Raw genomic sequence first — 24768 nt, 5'->3', positions numbered from 1 at the left:
ACTTTTCAAGTATTTCTCCAGCTCTTTGAGGGACCTGAAGTCCAGCCCAACACGTTGGAGTCAGAATTCTTTCTTAGCATAACCCCCTACCCTGTACCACAGCCCCTGAGCCCCCCAGGAGAGAGGCCCGCGACGATGCTCTTGGAGCTGAAAGAAGGCAAAGAAGGGTCCACGGGTCCTGGGGTTGGGGACAGGGGGAGGAGCTACTCACTCAAAATGCTTCTTGATCTTCTCTGACTCTGCATATTTGGAGATTCCGTTGATGAAGAGAGTCCGCTTCACCTGGGGAGTGAAGGGGGCCAGTTTGCCTTCCTGAGGCTTGACCCTCAGAGAGGGGGTGGGGAACGGGGAAGCAGAGAGGGACAGGTGGGATAAGCAGACCTTGGCATAAGCCAGGGGTGGTGTTTCTAATAGAAATCAGACAGTGAGCAGAGTGAAAGCCCCCTGGCCTCTTGCCCCCTGAGGGCTTATGGGGGTGCAGAGCGGGTACTACTTGCAGATTCTCAGACCCTGAGGCCCCAGCAGGGTGGGTGCATGGAGTGGGTGTTCAGTGCTGGTTTGGGGAATAAATATAGGAGAAGAGGGACAATCACTCCCACAGCCATTTCCTGCCCCAGGCCTTCCAGGCACGGCCTTGCCTCATCCCCCACCCACCTTGGGAGAGGGACCATTCTCACCTCCTACAGAGGAGGGGACTGAGCCTGGGGGAGGTCACTTAACTGGCAGGATGGGGGCTCCTGGGCTGCTGAGCCAGGATTCAAAACCAGCTGGCCTCACCTGGGTGCTGACCACACCTTAGAACTCAGCAGGAGAGTCCCCAAGGGTGGGCTGGGGACGGGCCTGGCTCCGCTGCACTCACCAGGTCATCCTCCTTGTAGCGCATTTTCGAGGTGTGTCTGCGCATGCTGTAGACGGTGAGCAGCAGGTACAGGAAGGCGAAGGAGGTGTGCAGCCATAGCAGGTTGTTCCTGGCGGGACAGAGGGGGGAGCGGGGCCACCAGGGCTGGGAACACTCGCAAACACCCCCAAACCTGCCAGTGTTCATGAAACCCTGGAGGACTTCCCTGGTGGTCCAGTGGTGAAGAATCCGTCTGCCAGTGCAGGGGACACGGTTTGATCCCCGCTCTGGGAAGATTTCACACGCCGCGGGCGCTGCAGGGCAACTGAGCCCATGCGCCACACCTACTGAGCCCATATTCTAGAGCCCACACTCCGCAATGAGACACCACCGCAGCGCAACCGGAGGAGCCCTTGCTCGCCACTAGAGAAAGCCCACACACAGCGACGGAGACCCAGCACCGTCAAAAATAAATAAGCATTAAAAACAACAACCCTGGTACAGGGCCCCTTAGAGACTCGGGTCCTCTGACACCCTCCCAAGGCAGGCCCCACACCCCACATCCTGACCCCAAGACTGTCCCATTCCAACCACACTGTCCCCAGAGGTCATCTCTTCACGCCCTCCCTGCTGGGTACACTGCCCTCTAGACACCACCAGCCAGCCTCCCTGGGAGCCTCTCCTTCTGGCTCCATCCCAAGCCCTCAAGGCCCCACCGTCACCTCTGCAGCCTCAGTTACCTCTCCCCCAAACACCCCCCTTTTTCCTCCACTCCCCATTCCTATCCAGACTCTGCCCACAGACCCAGGCCTCGCTTGACCAGCTTCCCACTCTTACCCTGATTTCAAGTTGGCAATGGTGGTTCTCCCAAAGCTGTAGGCATTGTTCTCTGGGGGGTGGGACGAGGGAGAGGATGACGGAGGGGTCAGGGCACGTCCCCTTTTGTCCCCTCCTCTTCCCACCACAGTGGTCCTGGCCCTTACTGACCCAGCAGGTCCCCTGAGAAGTTGACGGGCAGCACGATGCCTACAGAGAGGACACCCACGGCCACCAGCAGCCCGATGATGTGCCGCTGGAAGGACAGGTAGTGCACGGCATCGCCTCCACATTTGTCCCGGATCTCGTCATCCCTGTGGGCACCGGGGATGTGGTAAGGACCAGTGTGCCGGAGGGGCCATGGCTCATCTGCCCTGGCCCACCCCAGCCCACGTCCACCCTAGCCCTGGCTGATCCGGCAGCAGGATGGGGTTGAAAGAGGGGAGGTGGGGCTCTGGGTCCCCTGTGTCCTGGGAGGGGAGGGAGAAGGAAGTGAGAGGGAAAGGGAGGGAGAAGAAGGAAGGATTCAGGGAGAAGGGGAGGGAAAGAGAAAAGAGAGGAGGAGGAGAGGGATGGGGGAGAGAGACAGAGAGAGAGAAGAAAAACAAGGCACACTGCAGAGAGGAAGAGCAGCAGGGGATGGGGAGAAACGGAGGTGAGAGGACAACCCGAGGAGGGCGGACAAAGGTGGTGGCAGGGGGAGACAGAGGCGGGAGGGCGGAGGGAGGTCTGGGAAGCAGCGGTGCTCGCCCTTAGGCGTGGGGAGCCCTGGGCACCCACGGGCCAGGACGGTGGCGGTGCTGACCTGTCCCGGCTTCCTGCCTCTCTCAAGGCTCACTGCCTGCCTGCCGCACTCTGGCTCCGTCTCCTGACTTCTGCCTGCTGGAGACTGGCTCCTGCCTGCAGCTGGCTGGCTGCCCCCAGCCTGCCTGTTGCCCCTACCCGCTGGCTGCACATGGCTCTGAGGTGGCAGCGTCCGCGCCTCCTTGCACAGGGCGGCAGGGGCGAGGAGAGCTGAGGGCAGAGCAGGCCCCCTAGGCGGGGGAGGGGCACAGGAGACTGTTGGGGGGTAAAGTGAGGCCGGCTCAGAGGAACAGCAGGGGCCTGGGCCTCTGGAACAGGGAGGTGGGTGCTGGCTTGGCTAGGAGCGCTAAGGCCCTCAGAGATGCTGGCCTCTGGACTTGGTAGGGAGATGACAGGTCTGCTGTTTCTCTTTTTCGTTAGAACTTGAAGATCGTTCACTTACTTTATCCTGAAGATGGCTGTCAGCCAGGAACAGAAACCCTGGGGGTACAGAGGGCTGTCAGCTGGTGCTCCCATCCCACCACCCTCCGCCACCCCTGAGCCTCCCTTCCCCCCACCCAGCCTCCCTCCCAGCTGACCCCAACCTCATGACCACTTCCAGGCTGTGGCTCACCTTGTCACAGCTCCCACAGCCCCCAGGGAAACCAGCTCATCCCAGAGAGGGGCAACGGGGGTGCCCGCCCTCAGGGAGGAAGAAGGACCAAGCCCACACGGGGTCACCTGTAGACTCCTGGGCTCAGAGTGCAGGTCCCCACAAACACCCAAGGGCAGCGGAACCAGAGAAAAAGTCCTGCAGTTGTGTGGGCCCTGCAGGGTGGGGATGGGTGGGGTCTGGGGTCCGAGGTCTGGACCTCAGACCTGCAGCTTCTGCAATGTGGAGAGTCTGCAACGTGGCTCCCAAGAGCAGAGGAGTGGGCCATGGTGCCCAAGGTCCTGCCACCTACCTTCTATGTGCTCAGCTGTGTCTGACTCTCTGTGATCTCATGGACTGTAGCCCATTGGGCTCCTCTGTCCATGGAATTTTCCAGGCAAGGATACTGGAGCGGGTTGCCATTTCCTTCTCCAGAGGATCTTCCCTACCCAGGGATCGAACCTGAATCCTTTGCGAATCCTGCATTGGCAGGCGGGTTCTTTACCCCTAGCAGCACCTGGGAAGCCCCAAGAACACCCCAGAGGGACCAGCCCAGGGCCACTGTGAGCTGTGATCTGCTCTCAAGCCCCCAGGCTTGTCTTCAGACAGAGACCCTGCTCAGGGCAGGGTGGGGCTATGTGGAGAAGAGCTGGGCAGAGAGACCCTGACCCAACTTCCTACTGGGAGACTTCCAGGCATAACATGGGATGGGGGAGAGAGGTGCCCTCCAGCCAAGATACAGGACAGTAAGTCTGGGGACCATCTGGACAGCTCTGGCTGGGAGGGGTGACACCTCTGCTTTGTCACTTACCAGTATGAGTCCAATTCAGGAAGCTGACAGGCTTCTTTTGCTACGGGGGCCACAGGAGCTCCTGCTCCCAGGGGCCCCAGCCTAAGCTGGACTGACCAGAGCCACCTTACAGCCTGAGGATTAGAGTTCTGACCAGGGTGAGAGTTCTGAGCCTGGCAGAATGGCAGGTGGCCAGACAGGTAATGCCAGAGTGTTGGGTCTGATCTAAAGGGGTCTGGGGTCTGCTATGCCTCCCCAAGTACATGCCTTGTCTACAGGAGCCCTGCCCCTCAGCTCCAATCTACAAGCAGGTCAGCTGGCCCCGGATTGCCAGGGGCCACCAGCCTGCAACCTCTGAGCAGCACAGTGGATTCTGCATGTTTTGCTAAGCAGGCCTGGAAGGCTCATGATTACTTCCAGGAAAATGTCTAAGGAAAAAGAGGTCCTTAGGATTGCTCACTGGAGAGGGGCACAGAACTCTACTGGGGAAAATGACATTTAGAAACCGCAGATATTCAACCTGTGCTGGTTTGGAGGCTGTCGTGGAAGACAGAGCCTGGAGTTCTGGGTCTGGGTGCTACCTTGTGGCTCTCGGACGAGCATCACCCTTGCTGGGCAGAAGGCCCCACTGCGTAGACCCCTGACTCCATATCACCTAAAGCCAAGGCTGCTGAACCCACGTGCCCTGGAAGAGGGGGTGCTGAGAAGCTGGGGGGAGGACACTCACATTGTCCCTTTGGTCAAAGTCGACGGAGCTGGAGACAGACGTGAGACGCTCATACCGGTCGTGACTGTCCCCGTGCATAGCTGAGGCCACACTGGGGGTGGAGAGACGAGAGATCAGAGAGTGGGTGAGTCTGAGTCTCTGGGGAGCCGGGTGGAGTGGGTGGGCTCCCACTCCAGAGCTCCAGACAAGGCACAGAAAGCGCAGAGGCAGAAGCGCGCAAGAGTGACTGCCCTCTCCCTGCCTCCCTTGAACCCGCACCTTCCCCTCAGGGGCCCCGGGGGCCCTGATGCAGGGATGGGGAAAGGATGGGAGGGTGAGTCTTCATCAGCACCCCGCGACTGTTGAAGGATGTCAGTGGGGGCCCTGCATTTCCGGAGCTGACCAGTGGGGGCCGGGGGAGCAGAGCCCACGCTGGGCACAGGGCAATGGTGGGGGCGCATGGTGATGGGGAAGGACAGGCTGGACCAAGACAGCCCCAGAAGGGCTGGGGGCTGGGGGGCTGAGAGGTGTCCCCCACCCTCCCCTTTCCTGGCCCCAGCAGCTGCCGCAACTCCAATGCCAGGCCTATAGACAGAGACGGTGACGGACACAGAGGGCCGCGCTCAGAGCTTCTCTGGCCGCCCCCCTCCCAGGCCTCCAGAGCGGGTGAGCAGGGAACCCTGGAATAGGAAGAACTAGCTGTTAGGGGGTGAGAAGCCACTGGAGACACCCAATCTTGTCTCTGCAACCAACAGGGTGACTGTCCTGTGGGTTCCCAAGGAAGACGGCTCCTCCACCCCAGCCAACCAGGGTGGCGGATGCCTGCGCGCACAGGGAGCCGCTTCTCCCAGGCCAAGAGCCGGAGGGAGAGATGGGGGAGTACGGCAGAGACAAGCTGGGGAGCCCCCTGCTCTGCGAAGCACACCACCTGCGTTAATCCCAACATGAGCCTGCAGAGGAGAAAACGGAAAAAAGACACCGGCAACGTGGTAGGAAGAGAAGCATGAGAGAGAAGAAAAAGGAAAGCTGGTTTAGTGGGGGCGAGGGGGCTGCCGCCCCACATACTATTCCTGCTCCACTCGGTCTCGCTCCTGCCGCCGGCGCCTGGGGACAGAGAACAGACAGGGTGAGCGGGGCCGGGATGGGTCTCCAGGCACTGGCAAGGGACCAAGGCCCGCTGTGGGCCCCTGTGTCCCCATGCCTGCTCTGGGACCGGTCCCTCTTCATCCCCTGCCCCCACCCTCCCCCACCCCCCCACCAAAGAGGATGAGAGTGGGCTGACACTCCTCCTATCCCTGAGGAGCACGGACAAGTGTATGTACGTGTGTGTGTGGGCATGCGAGTGTGCACACCAGCCTGTGTGTAGGGGTAGGGGAGGGTCCCAGAGCCTTACCTGTCTGCATCTGTCACCAAGGCCAGCCGCCCGTAGTCCCAGGCCACCTTCCGGAGGATGGAGAACAAGAACAGCAGTGCCTGAGGAAGGAGGGGGTGGTTGGCAGGATGGGAGGCCATTCACCCCCTGGACCAGCTAGGAGGGCAGGGTAGAGGGGCAGGATTTTTGTCTGAGAAAAGGAGGACTCCGGGTGGGATGAAGGTCCGAGGCTGAACTTGGGCTGGCTGATGGGGCTTCCCACCTGCAGTCACACGTGGGGAGTCAGGGTCAGGTGGGGGAGTGGTTAGAGTGGTGGGTGTGGGCCAGCTGTGATACAGGGTGTGGTGCCGAGGGTGGAGGGGGGCATGTGGGCACTCACAAGGAAGCACATGAAGTCCAGAGCCAGCACAGTGGGGACGCCCCCGAACGGCAGGCCCTGCAGGACAGTGCTGCGGATGCGGGCGCTGTAGCAGTAGTCCTTGGGGTTGCTGCTGTTGAGGGCCATGGTGCCCAGTGTGGCCAGCAGGAAGGGTAGCATGGCTGCTACTGCCGCATGGTCCTCCTGGGCAGGGGGCGGAGCGGTCAGCCGGGCTCGGCCCCTGCCCCCCTCACGGTTCCGCTCGGGGCTTCGGCAGGGGCGGCGTAGGGAGGGCACAGCGAGGACAGGTCTCCGGGCTGCCTGGGTGGGTGGGAGCTCTGGCCTCTGGAGATAAGGGGCCCAGGAAGGGAGGGTTGAGTCACACGGACTTACTTTCCCTGGCTCTTGGGCTCTGGGCCCAGGGAACTCAGCCTGGGTCTGGACTGGGGCGACCGGTTTTTCTAAGCTGGAAGATGTCTCTGAGTCTCTAGCAATTCACCTCCCACCACCTCCATACATACACACACACACACACACACACACACACACACAGACACACATCCATTCTCTTCAAACACAAACTGGCTCTCTCTGTCTCTGTATCTCTGTCTCAGGCAGCGGGCAGAGCTGAATCTGAGGGAAGATGGGGAGAGGTCTTAGGTCTGAAGATCCAAGACTAAGTGGAAGGGTCTCTAGGCCAGGGGAAGATGGGTCAGGAGCCAGTTACCTGACCCTGACTGTCTCTTCCTACCCCTGTTAGAACAATGGCATGGTTTCATCTGCTCAGTTTTCAACTCAGTTGACCACCTTCCCAGTATAGCTGGCTTCAGAGTGAGATGTTCAACTCTGTCCTCAGAGTAGGGGTCTGAGGATGGGGTCAGTGGGAAGTCCGTTAAAAAGCAGGACTTCTGCATTTGTGCTACCTGTCTCACTCAGCCCAGCCACACCTGTTTACCCTCATTCTTTTTCCTGGGCCATGGCAGGAGCTACACCTTTCTCTCTCTGGTTTCCTCATCTCTCTCCAATTTTCTTTGCATCTGAGTTGTAAGGACTACAATTCCCAGCATGCCCTGCTCCTGCCCCCAAGCAGGGCAGGCTGGGAATGCCGTGCCCTGCAGCGAGATTTTCCATTGATTGGCAAAGGAAGGAAGAATGAGCCGGGGGCCTCTTAACCAGCCCAAGCTCCCTGTAGCCAGGGAAGTGCCTTCTGGCCTGCTACCCTGACACTGCCAGGCTTTCAAGCTTTCAATTGTCCCAGTGGAAGTGGGGGGAGGGGGAGGGAAGGGGCAGCTAGCCCTGATGCCTGGGTTCTGGAAGTGCCTGGGGACCAGCTGGGCAGCGCGCTGGGGAGGCTCCTGGGGTGGAGGAGATGTGTGGGTGTGGTTTCATGGCCCCACCCCCCATCCTACAGGAGGGCCCCTGGGGGCCCCTTCTGCTGACAACACTGAAGCTCTGCTTTGTTGGGGGGGGGACGGGGGTGTCCCCAGGGAAGAAAGGAAACCAAAGAAAGAACAACAAACCTAGGATGGCTGTCAGCAACTCTGGGAGCAAGCATCCCCCAGCCCCCTTCGTGGCTCAGAAAGTTTCCCCTGCCCACCCACCAATCCCAGATTTTCCGCTGCCTCTTCCTAACATTTCAACTGCAGGGCAAGAGGCACCAGAGAAGCTGGGGTTGTCTGTGTGTCTCACTTGGTTCCAGGGAGTCTCTGAAAAGCCTGGGTTAAGAAGGCTAAGGGAATAACTGCCTGTGTTCTATGCCTTCCCTCTTCCTTTCCAGCCCATGTTGCCTTAATTTTTTTTTTAAAATTCAGTAACTATAGCAGGTGCCATGTATAGAGTGCCCACTGTTTCAACAAAGCCACACTGTTCATAAAATAATGGACCTGGGCATCAAACCTAGGTCAACTTCTTTTTTAAAGCCTGAACACTTCAGGGCACCTTGATGCTTTTCCGACATGGCTAGAACAGGATGCTGCAGAAGCTTTGTGAACACTCATTATGTGTTCTCTGGCTAGGGAAACACCAGAGCACTGAGAGAATGTGTGTGTTTAGGTGTGTAAACTTGTGTTGATATGTGTATCTGTGTGTGTGGAGGTGGGGAGCTGGGTGACTACACGGCTGTCCTTGGAAATGAAGAGAGTTATTAGTATCTAAGTGGAGGTGTATATGTGGGTGTGTCTGGGAGCCTGGGTATGTACATATAAAAAGACCCAGGAAAGGTTAAAGGTACATATAGGTATCTTAGGGCTGTAATAATTGGGGAGCCTCTATACTAGTCCCCCCACCTCTAACTCCCAACTCAAACACATTTCAGAAATCGATCCAGCCCACACTTACCCCTGGAGTTACATGCCCCCCCCCCCCGCCCCCCATTCTATCTCCTCCACTCGGAAGAAGGTGGAACATTCTGGGAGCTCCTACATAAGGAAACCCAGCAGAAGAGTAGTGAGGGTCAAGGTCTGTGCTTTAGTAACTGAAGCCACCATGTCCACCTCCCTCTTTATAGTCACAAAGCACTCCCTCCTCAGCTGTACTGCTCTTCCCACCTGCACCCAGAAGTAAGCAGGGCACACTCCCCATCGGCAGGGGAGGAAGCAGGGACTGGGGAGGAGAAGCCACTCACAGGGAGGTCACAGGGCAGGAAAGGGTGGAGCCAGGGCTGGTGGCTCAGCTTGCCAGCTTGCCGACTGGGTTACTCCAAGCTCTTAATTGTGGAGGCGGGGTTGCTGGGCTGAATTTCACCCTGGGCAGCTGCTCTCAAAGCCTTCACAGAGAGCAGCTGAGAGAAGGGAAGAGACTGAGGCAGAATATTTGGGGGAGAGAGGGGCATTTCATCCACTCTACAGGGTTGTCTGAGTCAGTGGTATCCCAGAATTTCTCTGGTCTGACATTGAGGCTTTAGCTGGAAAGGTGTAGGGAGAGTGATGGAGGATTTTATTTCTAGCTCACTGAAGGTTATTTTATCATCAAGAAGTGTGTGCATGTTGCGGGGGGGCAGGAAGCTATAAATTAAAAAATTTTTTTCTTAAAGAGTTACTAGGGAAGATTTAATTTAGGACTTGGGATCATAGGAAGGCAGTGTGGTCTGTTGGGAGGAGATAAAGATGGAGACTAGCTCTGTTACTATGTAACCTGTGCCTCAGTCTTTCACTCTGTAACATATTAGTATCCTCACTCCATCCCTACCAACTTCTGAGAGATGGGCAAAAATGTATCCTCAAGTGAGAATAAAAGTAGTAGGAAAAGAATGCATTTATCAAATATCTATTTAATTCTTATTTTATGCCAGCACTGTTGCAAGTGCTTTACAAATATAGTCTCATTTACTCCTCATCACAACCTTAGGAGGACAATGAGGTTCAGAGAGGGTATATCACTTTCCCAATGACACACAGCTAGTCTGTGATAGATCTGGATATGGACTTAGGCAACCTGGCTCAAGTCTATGCTTTTAACTACAGCACTTTGCGGCCTCAGCTAACAGAGGAGTCACTTCCATCAGGAGGCTGGGGGCTGGGGATTGCCAGTTACAGCTCTGGAGAAATGCCACACCCTATTTCTACCTGTTTGCCTTCCCTCTTGCTTCTAGCTCCCTGGGTTTGTGATTTCGGGTTCTGAAGCAGATGGAGGGGACAGGCAACAGAGCCTGGTGGCTAAGAGGATGGGCTCTAGGATGAGACAGATAATGGCTTCTGACCTGAGCACATTACCTCACCACCCTGGGCCTTGGTTCCCTCATCTATAAATGGGGATAATAATTCAGTCACGTGGTTGTTTTGCAAATTACACAAGATGATTTAGGTGAAGCTCTTAGTACAGTGAAAGGCATAAATGGATTCTTAAAAAAAAATAGCTATTGTTATCAATAAAGTGTGGAATGAAAGGGATTGGTTTAGTGGAGAACTGGTGCAAATCAAAATAAAACAGAACTTAGCATGCCAGAACTCCTCAGTCTAGATGGGCTTCTTGTCGAGATTTAAGGGCTTAGACTGCTTTCAGGACTCAGCCAGTGACTGACAGGGGAATGTTTCTAAACTATTCAAACAAACTGATCCATCCCCAGCAGGCTGGCTGGGGCTGGGGTTTGGGGGAGCACGGGAGGGTGGTGATACACCAGGATGGGTCAGAAGTTCAGAGAGGAGAGCTCTTATTGATCAACTACCAGGCAGGATGCCAGGCTCTTTACCTGTACTATCTAGATTGATCTCCATAATTAATCTTGTAAGGAGGTGGTAGTAAGCATACTTTTTAAATTGACACTAAGGTTCAGAGAAGTTAAGTAACTTGTCAAGGTCACACAGCTAAAGAATGGCAGAGCTGGAATTTGAACCCAGGTCTCCAAGACTGTTATAATTGGAGGGAATTTGTAAGATGTCTAAAAGGGGCTTCTTGGCTACTCACCACCTGCCTTCTGCCTTGCCACATCCCTCCCCTCCCAACCAGAGGCCAAGATCCAACGGGGTGAGCCAACAGCAGGTCCCAGCATGTGCCACCTGGGGCATGCCAGGGCCTGGACCCTCTGGTACCCTGGAAGATAGTCACACTGCCAGTACATGCCTTCTGGTAGCCCCCAGCTGGCAGGGCCACTCCCCTCCTCACAGGTGCCTGGGAGGCAGGACGGGGGGCTCCTCCTCGGGAGGGGCTGGGGATGCAGACTCAGGGAGAGGCTGGAGAGCGGTCTTGGGTACCGAAGTCCTGGTCCTCCCAACTGTGCGCCCCCCAACCCCCTCAGCCCCTTCTAGGAAAGTGGAGTGCTGAGCGGCCAGTCCTCCACCCAAGGGACCCAGGCAGGTGGCAGCACAGAGCCCCAAGGGCAGCCGGCCCCTCTGACCTCTCCTCTCCACTTCCCAAGGGTCCTTATCTTTTTGGGGAAGAAGGCGCCAAAGCTTTGGGACTGTCCACCCTAGGAGGTTAGGGAGGGTTAGGGACAAAGCACACCCCCTCCCCCCAGCAGGGCCTTTGCCCCACTCCGGTTCCGCGGACCAATCCTTTCCCCACCGCACCCTCCAACGCAGGCCCGGGCGGCTCCTGAATGAACTGCACTGTGTGGGGCGCAAGGAGAGGACACGCTCCCGGGGCCAGTAGCCTCCCCAGTCCTCCGACCAGTCCCCAGACCGGCCGAGGGCAGCAGCCGGCCTCGCGCCAGCTCTCGCGAACCCTGCCCTTGCCCGAGCCCGAACCCCCTGCCCCGGGCCGGCTTCGGGGGTACTCGGCCCCTGGAGTCGGGGAAAAGATAAAAAAGACGCCGAGGGCATTGGACTTGGCGACCCTGGAATCCAGAACTCGGGGGCGGGGGCGGCAGATTCCCTACCGCGGCGGCGGGCTCGCGCAGCTGGAACCCCGGAGGGGCGCGGAGGGGACGCGCACCTGGACGGGGCAGGTGGGGAGGAGAGTGGTGCTAGGGGACCGGGGGCGGAGGTCCCACCCGTTGGATCTCTCGAGGGGTGGGGACAGAGGGCGGAGTACCTCTGGACCCCAGGCAGGGGTCGGAGGACTCACATGATAGGCTCTGGATGGTGCAGGGGTTGGGGGCAGAGCGAGGCACCCCTGGGTCCCGCGAGCCCCAGGCACCTCTGGGTCCCGCAGGAGGTTGAAAGGGAGGGGACGCGCAGCTGAGATCGGGGTTTTTCTTTAGGGTGGTGGTGGGATCCTCAAAGAAAAGAGACGGGGCTGGGGAAGGGTCGCGTACTCACCCCCCAGGCGCAGACTCGGCTCCGGCTCCGAGCCCCGGGTTGGGGCGGGGCGGGGCTGGGGGAGGGGGAGGGGGAGTCGCTGGGCGGCTGGAGCTCCGGGCTCCTGCGGCGGCCGCGGCAGTGTCTGGGGGAGGGGGAGCGGGAGGAGGGAGGGGGAGCAGGAGGAGGGGCGGGGCCGCACAGGCCACACCCCCACGCCAGGACACGCCAGGCGCGCGCACCCTCAGATCGCCGCCCTCCCGGCTGGGTCCGCCGCGCAAGCGCAGAGTGTGAGGCCGCGTGGGGGGGAAGGCGGCGCCCGGCCAGTGGGGCCCGCGGCAGGATATTCCTGGGCGGCGAAGGCGGTATGGAGTGTGTCTGAGGGGAAGGGACGTTACGCTCCTGACTTTCTGCTTCCCGTCTTTCTTTCTTCCCGGCTGGAGCCGTGGAGCGCTCCCCAGGGGTGGGTGAGGAAGGGCCGGAGTGCGGAGATCGTGGGCCTTCTAGGGGCAGAGGGTCCCGACGGAGAGGGAGGCCTCTGACCCGGACCCTGCTCCCTCCCAGTGTCCGAGGGCGGCCCCGCTCTCCTGGGCCTCTGAGACCCAGCGCCCCCTGCCCGCTCTCACCTGCTTTTTGGGGGTTGGGGCGGGCTGCCGCCAGGCTTCACAAGGTGGCCTAGGCCGATCAGTCTGGCACGGCTCCTCCGGTTTGTCTTATTTCTGTCTTTCTCCCTTTCCTTTCCCGACTTGGGTCTTGAGATGACTTTGTGACTCTTTTGCCAGGCGCTTCTCTGGTGTGGAAAGTGAGTCCACCGCTTTCACAGTCATGCCGATGAGTGGCTCCCCCGGCTCCAGGGGGTTCCCTGGTTTCTCATTTCACCCGAGGCTGCATCTGCCAGGGATTAAGACTGGAAAGATGAGAGAGAGGGGGTGTGTGTGTGTGTGTCTGCGCGTGTGCATAACTCCTGTATGTTACCCACAAAATAGATGACAAAGGCATAGGAAATACCAACTTGTTTGTTTAACTGTGGGCTCATGGAAGGCTTTCTTCCCTTCAAGCTAGAGAACAAGCTTGCGGACAGAAGGGAAATACTGCTTTACGTGGTGGGTAGTAAATGAACTTTGCCACCCTAAGAGATTGATGGGCTGAATTTATAAAGAGGTTAATAAAATAGCGTATGATGGAGTCACTTTGGGTTACTGGGGGAAAGCTGGAAGGTTGGCAGATACTTGTGGGGTTGCTGGACAGAAAATGGGCACTGCCTATTTGGTTGTGGTTGGTTGGTGTGTCTGCTCTCTGCTGGGTTTTTCAAGGGCTCATTAGTAGCTTGTGGAAGGCACTGGTAAGGTTTACATGCAGTTCAAACTGAATTCCCATTCCAACTGTGCCATTGGTTAGCTGGAAATCAATTTAGTGGCTCATGGCCATCATTTAAGAAAAAGTGAAGTAGAATAGAAAATATCAGTGCATTGTACTTAGGAAGGGTAAGTATTGTTTCTGGACACCTGCTTCAAGTATACACACGTGGAAGTGTGTGTAAGTATATTAGGAGGTGTTATACAATGTGTTTCTGTGTGTCACTAAAGTTTGAAGCATGTTGATTTCCTATGTTCTCCTGTTTGTGGTCTTGCCTTCATCAACCTGAGTTTTCAGTCATTTAAAATTGTCTGTGAGGATGCAGTCAGGACAGCAGGGATATGTAGTAAGGAGTAGGGTAGGTTGGTTTTTTCAGGGAGGCTGTGCTAGAGGAAAATTCACTCTTCACTCATGGAATTATGTACAATGGAAGAAAGAGGATTTTGTTGGAGTAGGAAATGTTACTTAGGAAGGACAGAAAGGGAGATGGGGTTAAGCCATGTTTGGCAGACTGCCTGGTGGGAGGAGTCCTTGTAGGCTTGGATTCTGGGAGCTGTTTTGGGTAGGAGCAAGCAGTTTGGATGACAAGGAATCTTCTCTTTGTGTTGTTGTTTTTCCCTTGTGTAGAACTGTCCATTTTACCCTTAGAGCTTCTTGGATGTGTATTTCCTATGGAACTTTTTACATATTGTGTTGATTTTATGGTTGTAGAGCTGGTGCGATCCCTTGCCGAGTAGCACTTGTAATAGGTATCTGGAAAGTGGAAGTGGAGCCCCTGTTACCTGGTTTGGGGACCCCTGAGGATCACTAGAAGGTATTTCTCATGTATTATTATCTTTTTAATAATGCAGTTAGGTATGTTAACACGTGGTGGATTCCCAATCGATTTCTGCCTGTGCCTAGTTAAGAGTCACCACATATTAACAGAGGAAACATTTCAGAAAGCCCAAAGTGAGAATTGAATTGAGTACACTGTGGAATACAGGAAGAGACAACGGCCAAAATGTTTTATTATTGCTCCTGAATATGAATGGTACAAACCTTCCCTGGAATTCATATTTCAGAAGGGAGCCTGTTGGGCACTGAACACAATTATTTATACTCTCCTCAGCTTTTAGCATCTTACATGATGCAAGAGTCCTTTGAAGCCTGTCTCACCCCACTCTTGTCTTGGTGTTATGACACCTGGACCCACATAAGATGGATTTTCCTGTTGTTTTTGTTACTGGAATAGTTCTTATGGCCATGAAGGGTCTTGGGAGGGTTTCAGAAATCAGGTTACAATTGATCTTCTTTTTTAGAAGCTGACGGTTTGTTCTGGGTTGTGGCTCACCCTGGTGCAATTTTACACGTGTGTTAACAATGACAACCAGCTTGTGTGAGAAGGCTATGATTCAGATCCCAGAAACATTGCTCTGGGTCAAGTAATATGCTCTCTTATGAAAGGTGCCGGGGGACTTCCCTGGTGGTCCAGTGGTTGAGAATCTGCCGTGCAGTGCATGAGACACTGATTTCATCCCTGGTCTGGGAACTAGGATCATGTGTGATGTGTAACAACTAAGCCCTTGTATGGTAACTGTGCAGCCAGATGAATAATTAATTAAAACAAAAAAGGTGCCAGGTAGCCTATTATTCCCCAATGAAACACAGCTCAGAATGGGAAAGTTTCCTTGTCAAAAGCTTAAAAAAAAATCATCTATGTAATTAGAAAAGAGGGACCACTTTTCCATATCTACCTTAAAAGAAAATTATTAATGTATTTGGCTGTGCTGGGTCTTGGTTGCTGCACGGGCTTTCTCTCGTTGTGGTGAGCGACCTTCTCATGGTGGTGGCTTCTCTCATGGCACACAGGTTCTAGGGCGCAAAGGCTTCCGTAGTTGGGGCATGTGGGCTCAGTAGTTGTGGCATGGTGCGTGGGCTTAGTTCTCCAAGGCACATGGGATCTTCCCAAACCAGGGATGGAACCTGTATCTCCTGCATTGACAGGTGGATTCTTATCCACTTCTCCACCAGTGAAGCCCTTCTATGTGTACCTTAAGCTGAAACACACTTTCAGGACTGAGTGATCTTTGACACCCATAGTGTTGCCTTGAGAATCGGGAAGTGAGGCTGTTTTCACTGGTCAGAATCCAGACAGGGATTCCCCGACTTGAAAACAGCCCCTTCTGTGAGTGAAGCTAAAACACTTTCATTTCCATGCCTCCTTGCTCTTCCCAATGACCCCTGCTTGACAGAGTCACTGAGGCCTGGAGAAGTGGATTCCAAGGTCATAGACTTGGCAGGAGAAGAGGGGAGGCAGGGGTGGAGGAGATACCTTTCTTTGGGCTTTTCATCCCACCCCAACCACCCCCCTGCCATTGCCTGCCCATCTGACATCTCCATAAACCTCGCTCCTTGCCACTGGCTTGGTAGAAGTGATTAAGTAGAATTTAACTTTGCCGTGTACAGTTTTCCCCAGTTTGACCATACCAGGAATGTCACAAACTTCTGGAAGTATAGGTGTTTGCACGCCTGTGAGGTGGAGATGGCAGGGGATCAAAGCTAGAATAGATTAAAACCTACATATTGAAAAACCAACTTGAATAATCAAGAACTGTCAGATATTTTTAAGAACCATGATTTTAAATACTCCTGTAACAAAGTGGAACAAACAAATATAGATGTTAATAAACACATAAAGGTAAATAAACAGAGACAAGAACCCTGGAAATGTTTTTTTCCTTTGTGAGTCAGCTTGAGAACTGGATGGAATTCCCTGGTGGTTCAGTGGTTAGGATGCCAGGCTCTCACTGCTGAGGGCCTGGGCTCAGTCCCCGGTCGGAGAGCTAAGATCCCACAGGCTGTGCAACCTCACAGACAAGAACATACCCCACACAGCCCAAGTACTCTTTCTCCTCTCTCAAAGCTGTCACATAATCTTTAAAGTTCAAAACAGTTATCTTTATTTTCAATAGATATCTCCTCTACACACAGCACAGCCTAGGACCAACTCTGAAGCTGATTCTGATACACCTGCAAAGGTGTGAGTTTTCACAGTTGCTACTATCAAGAAGCAAACATCCAGGACTTCCCCAAAAGAAAAAAAAATGGAGAATTGGGGTCCTCATTGGTAGTCATGGTAGAAACAGCACATCAAGCTGTTGAGGGATGTTTGCTTCTTTTGAAAACAGTTGTTGGCTCCGCTGCACGGGCGTGTGGGATCTCAGTTCCCCAGCTGGGGGTCAAGCCTGTGCCTCCTGCAGTGCAAGCGCAGAGTCCTAACCACTGGACCACCAGGGAAATCCTGGATGTTTGCTTCTTGATAGTAGACACTGAAAACTCACACCTTTGCAGGTGTATCAGAATCAGCTTGAGAGCTGGTCCTAGGCTGTGCTGTGTGTAGAGCAGATATCTATTGAAAAGATGGCTGTTTTGATTTTTAATAGATGATGTGGCAGCTCTGAGAAAGGAGAAAGAGTACTTGGGACTGTGTGGGGTATGTTCATTTCTGTAAAGTTTATTAGTGGTTAAAGCAGCACTTTACCTGCTCAGGTATTATGCTGGTGTAGTAGAAACAGCTTTCTACCCTTCTTCCATTCCTAGGACAAGTCGCTTAGCAATTCTGACTTAATTTTGGCACTCTGTTGAACCTTCAGAACTGTTCAGAAACCCTTAGTGGAATCAACCCTCCCCAAACGGTTGCTCTTTGTCATCTGTATCTGTCTTTGTGTTTCTGTTGGGTGCTCGGGAATGAAGTCAGCCAGGAAAGTGATCTGTGTGAAAATACTTTGAGAATTGTGAGATGGTGTATAAACACAAAACTACTGAAAGAGACTCCTTCCCCAGCAAAACAATAATGAGTATTTAAGCAACTTATTAAGAGTAGTTTTTGGTCCAGAATGATTGGGGCGAAACCTGCAGGAGATTGGAGGAGCTGTCTGCATGACAGGGTGACGGGTCCAAGGAGGTCTGTCTCTCTCTCTTTTTTTTTTAATTTGTTGAAGCTGCCAGGCCTCAGTGTTTTCCTGCTTTAATGAAGAAGAACATTTATATCTTTATAGTAGGCAGAGTTTGTCTGTTTTGTGGCTGGACCTTGCATTTAATTTCTCTTAGTGTTTTTCCCTTCTTCCGCTTACTAACAGAATCCCCTTTAAACTGTCATTTGTGATTGTGTTGAGCTCTTTGTTTTCTCTCTCTTCTTTAGAACCCAGACCTAAAGAGGGAAATTGTTTGGGTAGAAACAATGTATAAATGTACATGGATCTGTGATACTAAGTACAATACTTTGCTGATCTTAAAGCTCAAGTAGGCTTCCCAGGTGGCACTAGTGGTAAAGAACCCACCTGCCATTAAAGGAGACGTAAGAGACACTGGTTCGATCCCTGGGTCAGGAAGATCTCCTGGAGGGGGGCATGGCAACCCACTGCAATATTCTTGCCTGGAGAATCCCATGGACAGAGGAGCCTGGTGGGCTACAGTCCCTGGGGTTGCGAAGAGTCGGACATGACTTAAGAGACTTAGCAGGCACACATGCAAAGCTCAAGTAATGGTACTTTCTAGCTTTCTACAAAGCATCCCTCTGCTTTTTTAGTTCAGTCTGTCTGTATTAAAATTAGCTAAAAATGAGCTCTCAGTTTCTAGGAAGCTCCCCCAAGCCAGTGGAAGGCTGAATGAAGGGCACAGGAAAGACCACCAACCCTCCAATATTGAGTCTCTCTAGACCTGGATGGTGAATTGCAATTGCAGGTAAATAGTATTCATTTAACAGATGTTCCCTGAGCTCCATTTGTGTACCCAGCACTGTTGTAGGTCCTGAGCAGGCAGCTCTGGACAGGGCAGGCACCGTTCTGCCATCACAGAGTCCAGTGGGACCCACCCTAACCCGAAGTGATGCCAAGTGAAAAACTCACCTATGTGTCCCTGTGAAATCTGCAGTCCACCTGGACCTTCACAACTGAAGGGAGAGCTTAAACCAGGATGGAAAATAAGCATGACTCTTGGGTTATATTAAGTAATTTCTGTCTCTCTCATCTTCTTCCTCTTGCCCTCCCTGTTCCCCCACCACCAGAGGTTGTGATTCATGTGCTCAACCTGGAGGACAGTACTCCACGCTGATCAGGAAGTGGCCTGAAAAGCCATCTCTGGCACCATAGTCTTCGGAATACTTTGTCTCCTCTGAGTGAGAGTGTAGAGGAGGAAATACCATTGGAGTTAGCTTGCTGTGCAAACACAGGACTCAGAATAACGTTGTTTGTGAAACAGAGCAGTATATATAGTCTGATCCGAAGTGGATCAGGGCCTGTGTCTACAGGATGGATTGTCCTAAGAAATAACATCAAGGTCAGTCAAAGTTGCTGTGAAGTAAATTACTGCCTCCATCACTCCTCCCTGATCTGAACCAGTTGTTCAGTGGTGGGATGAGGTGTTTTTCCACAGTGGGCAGTGATGGCGCCAGGCCCAGGAGATGATTCCAGGGGCCTTTAGACGTAGCATGGGCTCATCCTCCCACGACTAGCACCGTGGGTCTCCTAAAGCCTGTTTGCATGTGATGTGTGGGTTCCTGATAAACAGATAAGATTTCCCTGTGTGGAGCCATGGGTGGGGGAATCTGCCTTTTGGCTACCTCATTTATTTTATTCATTAAATATTTATTGCATTCCCACTCTGTAAGGACCTGCTGGGATTCTTTGCTGGGGTGCTGTGGAGGGGACCACAGCTTTTTTTTTTTAATATACAAATATATTTGGTTATTTTATGCTTTCAAGTTCATAGGAATGCTTACTGCTGTCCACTGGATGTCTTTAAGTCCTTTGGGTCTGGAGGTCACTATCAGCTCCGCCAAAGACCTAGTGAAAAGTCTCTGAATTGGGCCTTTTCTTGTGAAAATGGAGGTGCTCCCTGGAGATGGGAATGTGTTACTCTTGTGTTCGAGGGCAGTACAAATGATCCTCTCTGTGTGTGTGTGAGTCCTGAATTCCTGTAGAGAGTTCAGATACCACGTTGTCAAGATCTCTGTGGTCTCTGAGTTTTGGATAGTGAGTAGCAAGAACTGGAATGTTAAGGGATATCAGCCTTATCTTAAAAAAAAAATCCAAATTTATTCCACGTCTGAGTTTGGTGATGAAAGTTGGAGCCACGGAGTTCCTTGGCACAGACGCCCAGATGTCCTCGGTGTGCAGTAGGGGCGGCAGCGGATGCTGCAGCCTCATACAGAGCTGCTCGGAGGAGGTGTGTTTGGAGCCAGGGCTGCTGAGTTGGGCAGAGGTGAACCCAGAGAGTGGGGGTGGCTTTGAGCAAGGCGCAGAGACGGGCCGGTTGTGATTTGTGTACAGACCGCCCTGCAGGCTTCCGGGAGGTGCCTTGAATGGGAGAGTTTGTTATTCCCAAGGCAGGGAAAATTCTGGGAAGCCTGTAGGCTCCTCTGCACTTGTTGGACTCCCATGAGTACGGTGGAGGAAATGGTGCTGAGTGGAGAGGCTGGGTGTTGCTGTCCTCAGGAGAGGGAATGTGGGTGCAGCTGGGCTCGCTTGGGGGTTCTGAGGAGCTTCTTTCCTCCCAGGAGAGCAAGCAGGGGCCCCAGAGTGAGATGGGGAGGCTTGGCAGAGACTGGACGTAGCATCAACCTGGACCAGAAAGACTGCTTTTCAGAGCTTTTTTTAAAAAAAAAAACACGCCAATTTTCCATTATTGTTCAGTGTGAGGAGCTCTTCTTGCCACCTACACTACAAATTGTCTTCAAAACCTAAATTGGATAAAAGTGAATAAGTTTCACCTGCTGTTTGTCTACGTTTCAGTTGACTCAGCAAGCACTGAGTTGGTTGGGGCTGAGTAAAACATGCCTGTGATAGCAGTATTCCCGATGGAACAAAGATGATCTAATGATCGGAAAAGTATTAACATTTAAATTGAAGTTAGCACGTTAACTCCACTGAATAAGAGAGTGTGGGTTCGGGAAGCCAACTACTGCCGTTCAGATTTCAGCTTTTGTTGCTCCCGGCTGTGCAACTTGGGCAGATTATCTAACCTCTCTGGACCTCATTTCCTCAAGTATAAAGTAGGGTGAATAATAGTGCCCATTTCATAGTTTTGGGGAAACTTAAATGAGCTGATAATGGAAAGTGCTGAGACACTGTGTAACTACTCTACCGAATCCATTTTCATAAAGGAAGCAAGCAGAAAAAGACCAGGTGACCCCCAAAGCTGCTTCTCGCCCCGAGCCCCTGTGTGAAGTGGGCTTTGTACGGAGAGTGAGTCCACACAGTGTGGAGGGCAGACCCTTGGGCCAAAGCTGGGTCCACCTCTGGTTCTGCTTGTGCCCTTGGCTAGTTATGAGGCTTAATGCAAGTCCCCATCTCTCTCTGTTATCTCAGTTTCCTCATCTTCAAAACGGATGTGATATGATGACAATGATGATGGAGAGGGCTGATAGGTATTGAGTGGGCACACTGGACTCCGTGCTTTGCATGGTTTACCTCGCGACCGCCTTGTGAGTAGGTGTTACTGGTGGGGAAACCCCGAGTTACAGTTGGGGAAGCCAAAGCTGATAGTTCCTTGTCCAGGGCCGCGGAGCTGTGAAGGTAAAGCTGGCGTCATCTGATAGTCTTTGATTCTATGTGTCAGTTGTTCTATAAGTTGACCATCTTCTTTTGCATGTAATTTTCTGATCACTTGGGCCACTCCTCCTTGGGTTGTCTTAAGGAAACACTGGAGAATAAGCTTGAGGTTTGAGGTTAAATCATAGTTAATAAGCATTTCTGGAGTGTTTAGGTATTTCTGTGAAAGTAAATAGTGAGTTTTCCCCACCTTTATTAAATAAAATCTTATCTAAGGTGCTTTGAACTTAGGCAAGGCAGAGCTGTGTGTAAATACTACAGTGGTAGAGGCTTTCTCAGCAGAGCTCTTGAATGAGGCCCTCTGTGGCCAAACATTTGGGTGGAAAACAGGCCTGTTTTGCAGCTGGAATTACCAATTGGTTGTAGGTTTTTCTTAAATATTCCCCTCACTGACACCCAGGTATTGCGGAAACCTGGGGATGGGCCATAGTTTTTGGTGCTATGGAGCCACGGGGTTGAGGTTCTGCAAGCTGGCGTCACCAGTGTTGGGCTGCTGTTTACTCTTTTATCTCCACCTTGTTCTCCCAAACCCCACTTTCAGCTGCTGTGTGGGGCAGGTAGTTTCCCTGATCCAAATAGAGACCGAGGTCACTGACTTGGCGAGGGCGTCCTTTGCACTGCTTTGCTAACCCTGAGCTGTCCAGGTGTCTGGCTTTTACATTTGAGGGAAAGGTGATGTGGTGGTGGACAACCTGGGTGGTTCCTCCGGGTAATCTGCTCTCCTCCAAGGAGTGGAAGTTCTGATTTCAAGAGGCACTTGAGTGTCAACAAGGGACCAGTGTCCTCTGTGGAGGATGTGGGAAGTGATCCCTGCCTGGCTGTGTCCCATGGGATTCCTTTCTCCCTCCTGCCTGTGGAAGTGATGTAATGGTGAAGACACTCGCTGTGCTCTTGTGTTACCCACAGTGAGAACTGCTGCGGGCCATTCCAGCCCTCTGACCCCAGTTAGAATATGAATCAGCAAAACTGTTGCTGGAGTTCATCTAATCATCTGCCTATCTTTTAACCACTAAGATTTATATTTAGTGACTAATGATCTTATGCCCAAAGTGCCATCTCCCACACAAGTCCCCAATAGTCTTTCAAACCAAACAAAACAAAAGCCAAATACACCAAACTACTGGCTCTGAGTGAGGACACTGACTTAGAAATAAATCTTTGCCCCTCTCTTTCCCTGCAGGAGTTGCCATCTTGGAATCCCATGGCTTTCCCTAGCGGGCTTCACATAAGCAGAGCATTCAGCCAGCGCTATTTCAGGTAACTTTTCCTAATGAGTTCTTCCAGCTGTGTCTTTGAGTAAGCCTCCCATCAGGGCTGAGTATTGTGGTGACTAGAGTGGCAGTGGATACTCATGGAGGTGGGCTTGGGGTCCGGGCAGACTAAAGGAATAGATGGAGCTGGGGTTTGGGCAGCCTGGGTCGGGGATGGGGGTAGGTAAAGGGCCGATGGTGCTGTTGGGGACGGGACTGGGAATGGACCCAGAGGAAGATGAAACCTCCACGCCTACCAGACTCTTCCAGTGAAAATGCTGTCTCTTGATCCTGTTCTTCCCTAAGTGCATTAAAGCCTTCTCTTTTAAGAATAAGTATCTATATATTTATGTGTATAACTGAATAACTTTGCTGTGCATGTGAAATTAACATGTTGCACTTCAGTTTAAAACATATATATAAGTGAATAAAAGTAGAGAGCAAAACTCTTCTCTTTTTAAAATGGAATATATGTATTTTTACATCACAGGCTTATGACCACTCAAGCATGAGGAAAGTGTGGCAGCCTCCCCCTTCCCGTTTAGATGCTAAGCCAGGGCGGAGAGTGCAGGTTGCATTCCTGTTGGCAAACATGCCTTTTGGCCCTGTTCATGCACTCATTCCGCAAGCGTTTACTGAGCCCTGTGCCTGGGTTTGGTCACAGAGAGATGAATAAGACTTGCTTCCTGCCCTGGCAGAGTTCTCACAGTTGGCCATGGGAGCAAAGTTGGAAACAAATAACTCTAAGAAAAATGTGACCAGTATAATAATAGAGGCTTGTACAGTTCTTTGGAAGGCTCAAGACAGGGGCTGCTAATAGAGGAGGAAGAGGGGGGAAGGGGGAGGAGGCGGACAGAGGCCGCCTTCCTGGAAGGGAAGTGGGAGCAGGCCCTGTCCTGGCCCCCAGAGAGGGCTGTGAGGCTGGGCAGGCTTGGAGAGCTCCAGGGGTTCCCGGCCCTGGGGCTCAGAGCAGACGTGTGAGCGGCAGGAGGTGGAGGACCTGAGAAGACAAGGTACGTTAGGGCCAGGTTGTTGACAGTATAGACAAGGGGAACCACTGAACAGTCCCGAGCAAGGGAGTGGCCTCCGTTTTATATTCTAAAAAGAGGTCTTGGTTGGCAGAGTGAGGTATGCAGGGAGCTGCTTAGGACACGAACATAACGGTTTGGTGTAAGAGTGTGAGCTGCTGGATGAAGGAATTTGTTGATGGGGTGGAGGGGAGGGTCAGAGGTGTTCAGGAGGTGGTGCCAGTAGAGGTTGGATGGAGAGAGGTTTATGGCTCGCGAGCTAGAGTTTCTGGAGAAGCCACTGTCTAGGCAGAAAGCCCACCAGCTGGAGGAGGCTTGCAGGGGAGGCAGTGAGGTCACTGTGGAACTGACTGAATTTGCAGCCTCGGTAGGACGCTTGAGGAGCTTGGAGTGGAACTGCAGGACTGGAAGATAGGCAAGGCCTAGGGCTGGAGATGGAGTTCACTAGTCAGAAACAACAGGGATAGATGACATCGCCCAGGGCAGGCATGCAGAAGGAGAGAAGAGAGCCGTGGGTCACCCCAGAGAACCAGCACTGGGGTCCTAGTGGCAGAGGAAACTAGAATTCCTGCTGTCATCAGGTGGCTCAACAGTAGCCCATTTGCCTTTAATAGTGCTCTTTCTAGTGGGGGGACGTTAAAAGATTGTTAGCTTATTTTCAATTTCTGCTGTGCTGTGTCAAGGGACTCCCTAGGCAGACATACCCACTCGGATCTAATGGTTCCCAGCACCATGCAGATGGGACATCTGGGAGTCAGTGTTTTCAGGGGGAGCAGGTTTTGCAGGCTTGGCAGGGACAAGGCCTGGCCTATAGGTATTCCCTTAATCCTCCGAGGCCTGTTGGAAACCAGAGGCCATGCCGTTCACTGTAACAGAATATTGGGTCCCCTTTAAAACCCACCCAGATCAAGGTCCTGACCCGGCACCAGAAGCTGTAACAAACTTCTTACAGTGAGGGCGCCCCCGGTGTCAGGGCCCTGCTGATGTGCGCGCTGCAAGCCGGGCCTGGCCGAGGCTGCTGCGCCCTGGCCAGCAGAGCTGCAGGCCTCAGACTTTCTTCCTCTTCCACCAGCACCACCGGCAGCCTCGGCGCAATTCAGAAGCTGACGCGGGTGCGCGTGGTGGACAACAGCGCCCTGGGGAACACCTCTCACCATCGCCCTCCTCGCTGCATCCACGTCTATAACAAGAACGGGGTGGGCAAGGTGGGCGACCGGATCCTGCTGGCCATCAAGGGGCAGAAGAAGAAGGCGCTTATCGTGGGGCATCGCATGCCTGGCCCCACGATGACCCCCAGGTTTGACTCCAACAACGTGGTCCTCATTGAGGACAACGGGAACCCGGTGGGGACCCGAATCAAGACACCCATCCCCACCAGCCTCCGGCAGAGGGAAGGCGAGTTTTCCAAGGTGCTGGCCATCGCGCAGAACTTCGTGTGAGCGGAGCCCAGGCACCGGCCGCGGGGGCTCGTGGATGGAGCCGTTCTGAGAACTGTGCCTCTGCTGAGAGGGAGCCCGGGAGTGGTGTCCTGTGGGAAAATAAACGCTTCCATGTA

General features: G+C 53.2%; 2 protein-coding genes across 31 annotated transcripts in view; one reads left to right on the top strand and one right to left on the bottom strand.

Moving 5' to 3' along the window:
• The window catches only part of TMEM63B (transmembrane protein 63B), a 26295-nt gene extending 13410 nt beyond the window's left edge, over positions 1-12885 (bottom strand). The window contains exons 1-10 of one of the 9 annotated variants that reach the window (XM_069564609.1): positions 12614-12885; positions 6337-6660; positions 5979-6058; positions 5651-5689; positions 4607-4697; positions 2901-2938; positions 1826-1968; positions 1676-1727; positions 860-968; positions 212-282 (exon numbers count right to left, since the gene is read on the bottom strand). In XM_069564609.1, the coding sequence (XP_069420710.1) occupies positions 212-282; positions 860-968; positions 1676-1727; positions 1826-1968; positions 2901-2938; positions 4607-4697; positions 5651-5689; positions 5979-6058; positions 6337-6495 (782 nt within the window). In that variant the 5' untranslated portion in view covers positions 6496-6660; positions 12614-12885. Of the gene's footprint in view, positions 1-211; positions 283-859; positions 969-1675; positions 1728-1825; positions 1969-2900; positions 2939-4606; positions 4698-5650; positions 5690-5978; positions 6059-6336; positions 6661-12008; positions 12172-12613 lie in introns of those variants that run through there. The other 8 variants (XM_069564608.1, XM_069564607.1, XM_069564614.1 and 5 more) reach the window with 8 other exon arrangements.
• On the top strand, positions 12205-24768 carry MRPL14 (mitochondrial ribosomal protein L14). Of its 22 annotated transcripts, none has more exons than XM_069564619.1 (5): positions 12239-12352; positions 14055-14157; positions 17957-18068; positions 22116-22192; positions 24286-24768. In XM_069564619.1, the coding sequence occupies exons 4-5, from the start codon at positions 22137-22139 to the stop codon at positions 24650-24652; spliced, it is 423 nt and encodes a 140-aa protein (XP_069420720.1). In that variant the 5' UTR covers positions 12239-12352; positions 14055-14157; positions 17957-18068; positions 22116-22136; the 3' UTR covers positions 24653-24768. The 22 variants fall into 22 exon arrangements, with proteins under 22 accessions (XP_069420719.1, XP_069420730.1, XP_069420720.1 ...); XM_069564625.1 differs by having other exon boundaries at positions 12323-12450; XM_069564626.1 differs by lacking the exon at positions 12239-12352 and adding an exon at positions 12392-12693.

This window comes from Ovis canadensis, chromosome 20 (genome assembly GCF_042477335.2).
Source record: "Ovis canadensis isolate MfBH-ARS-UI-01 breed Bighorn chromosome 20, ARS-UI_OviCan_v2, whole genome shotgun sequence".
NCBI classification, from domain to species: domain Eukaryota; kingdom Metazoa; phylum Chordata; class Mammalia; order Artiodactyla; family Bovidae; genus Ovis; species Ovis canadensis.
The sequence above is the reverse complement of the archived record's forward strand: the minus strand, read 5'-3'. Positions and strand labels throughout refer to the sequence as shown.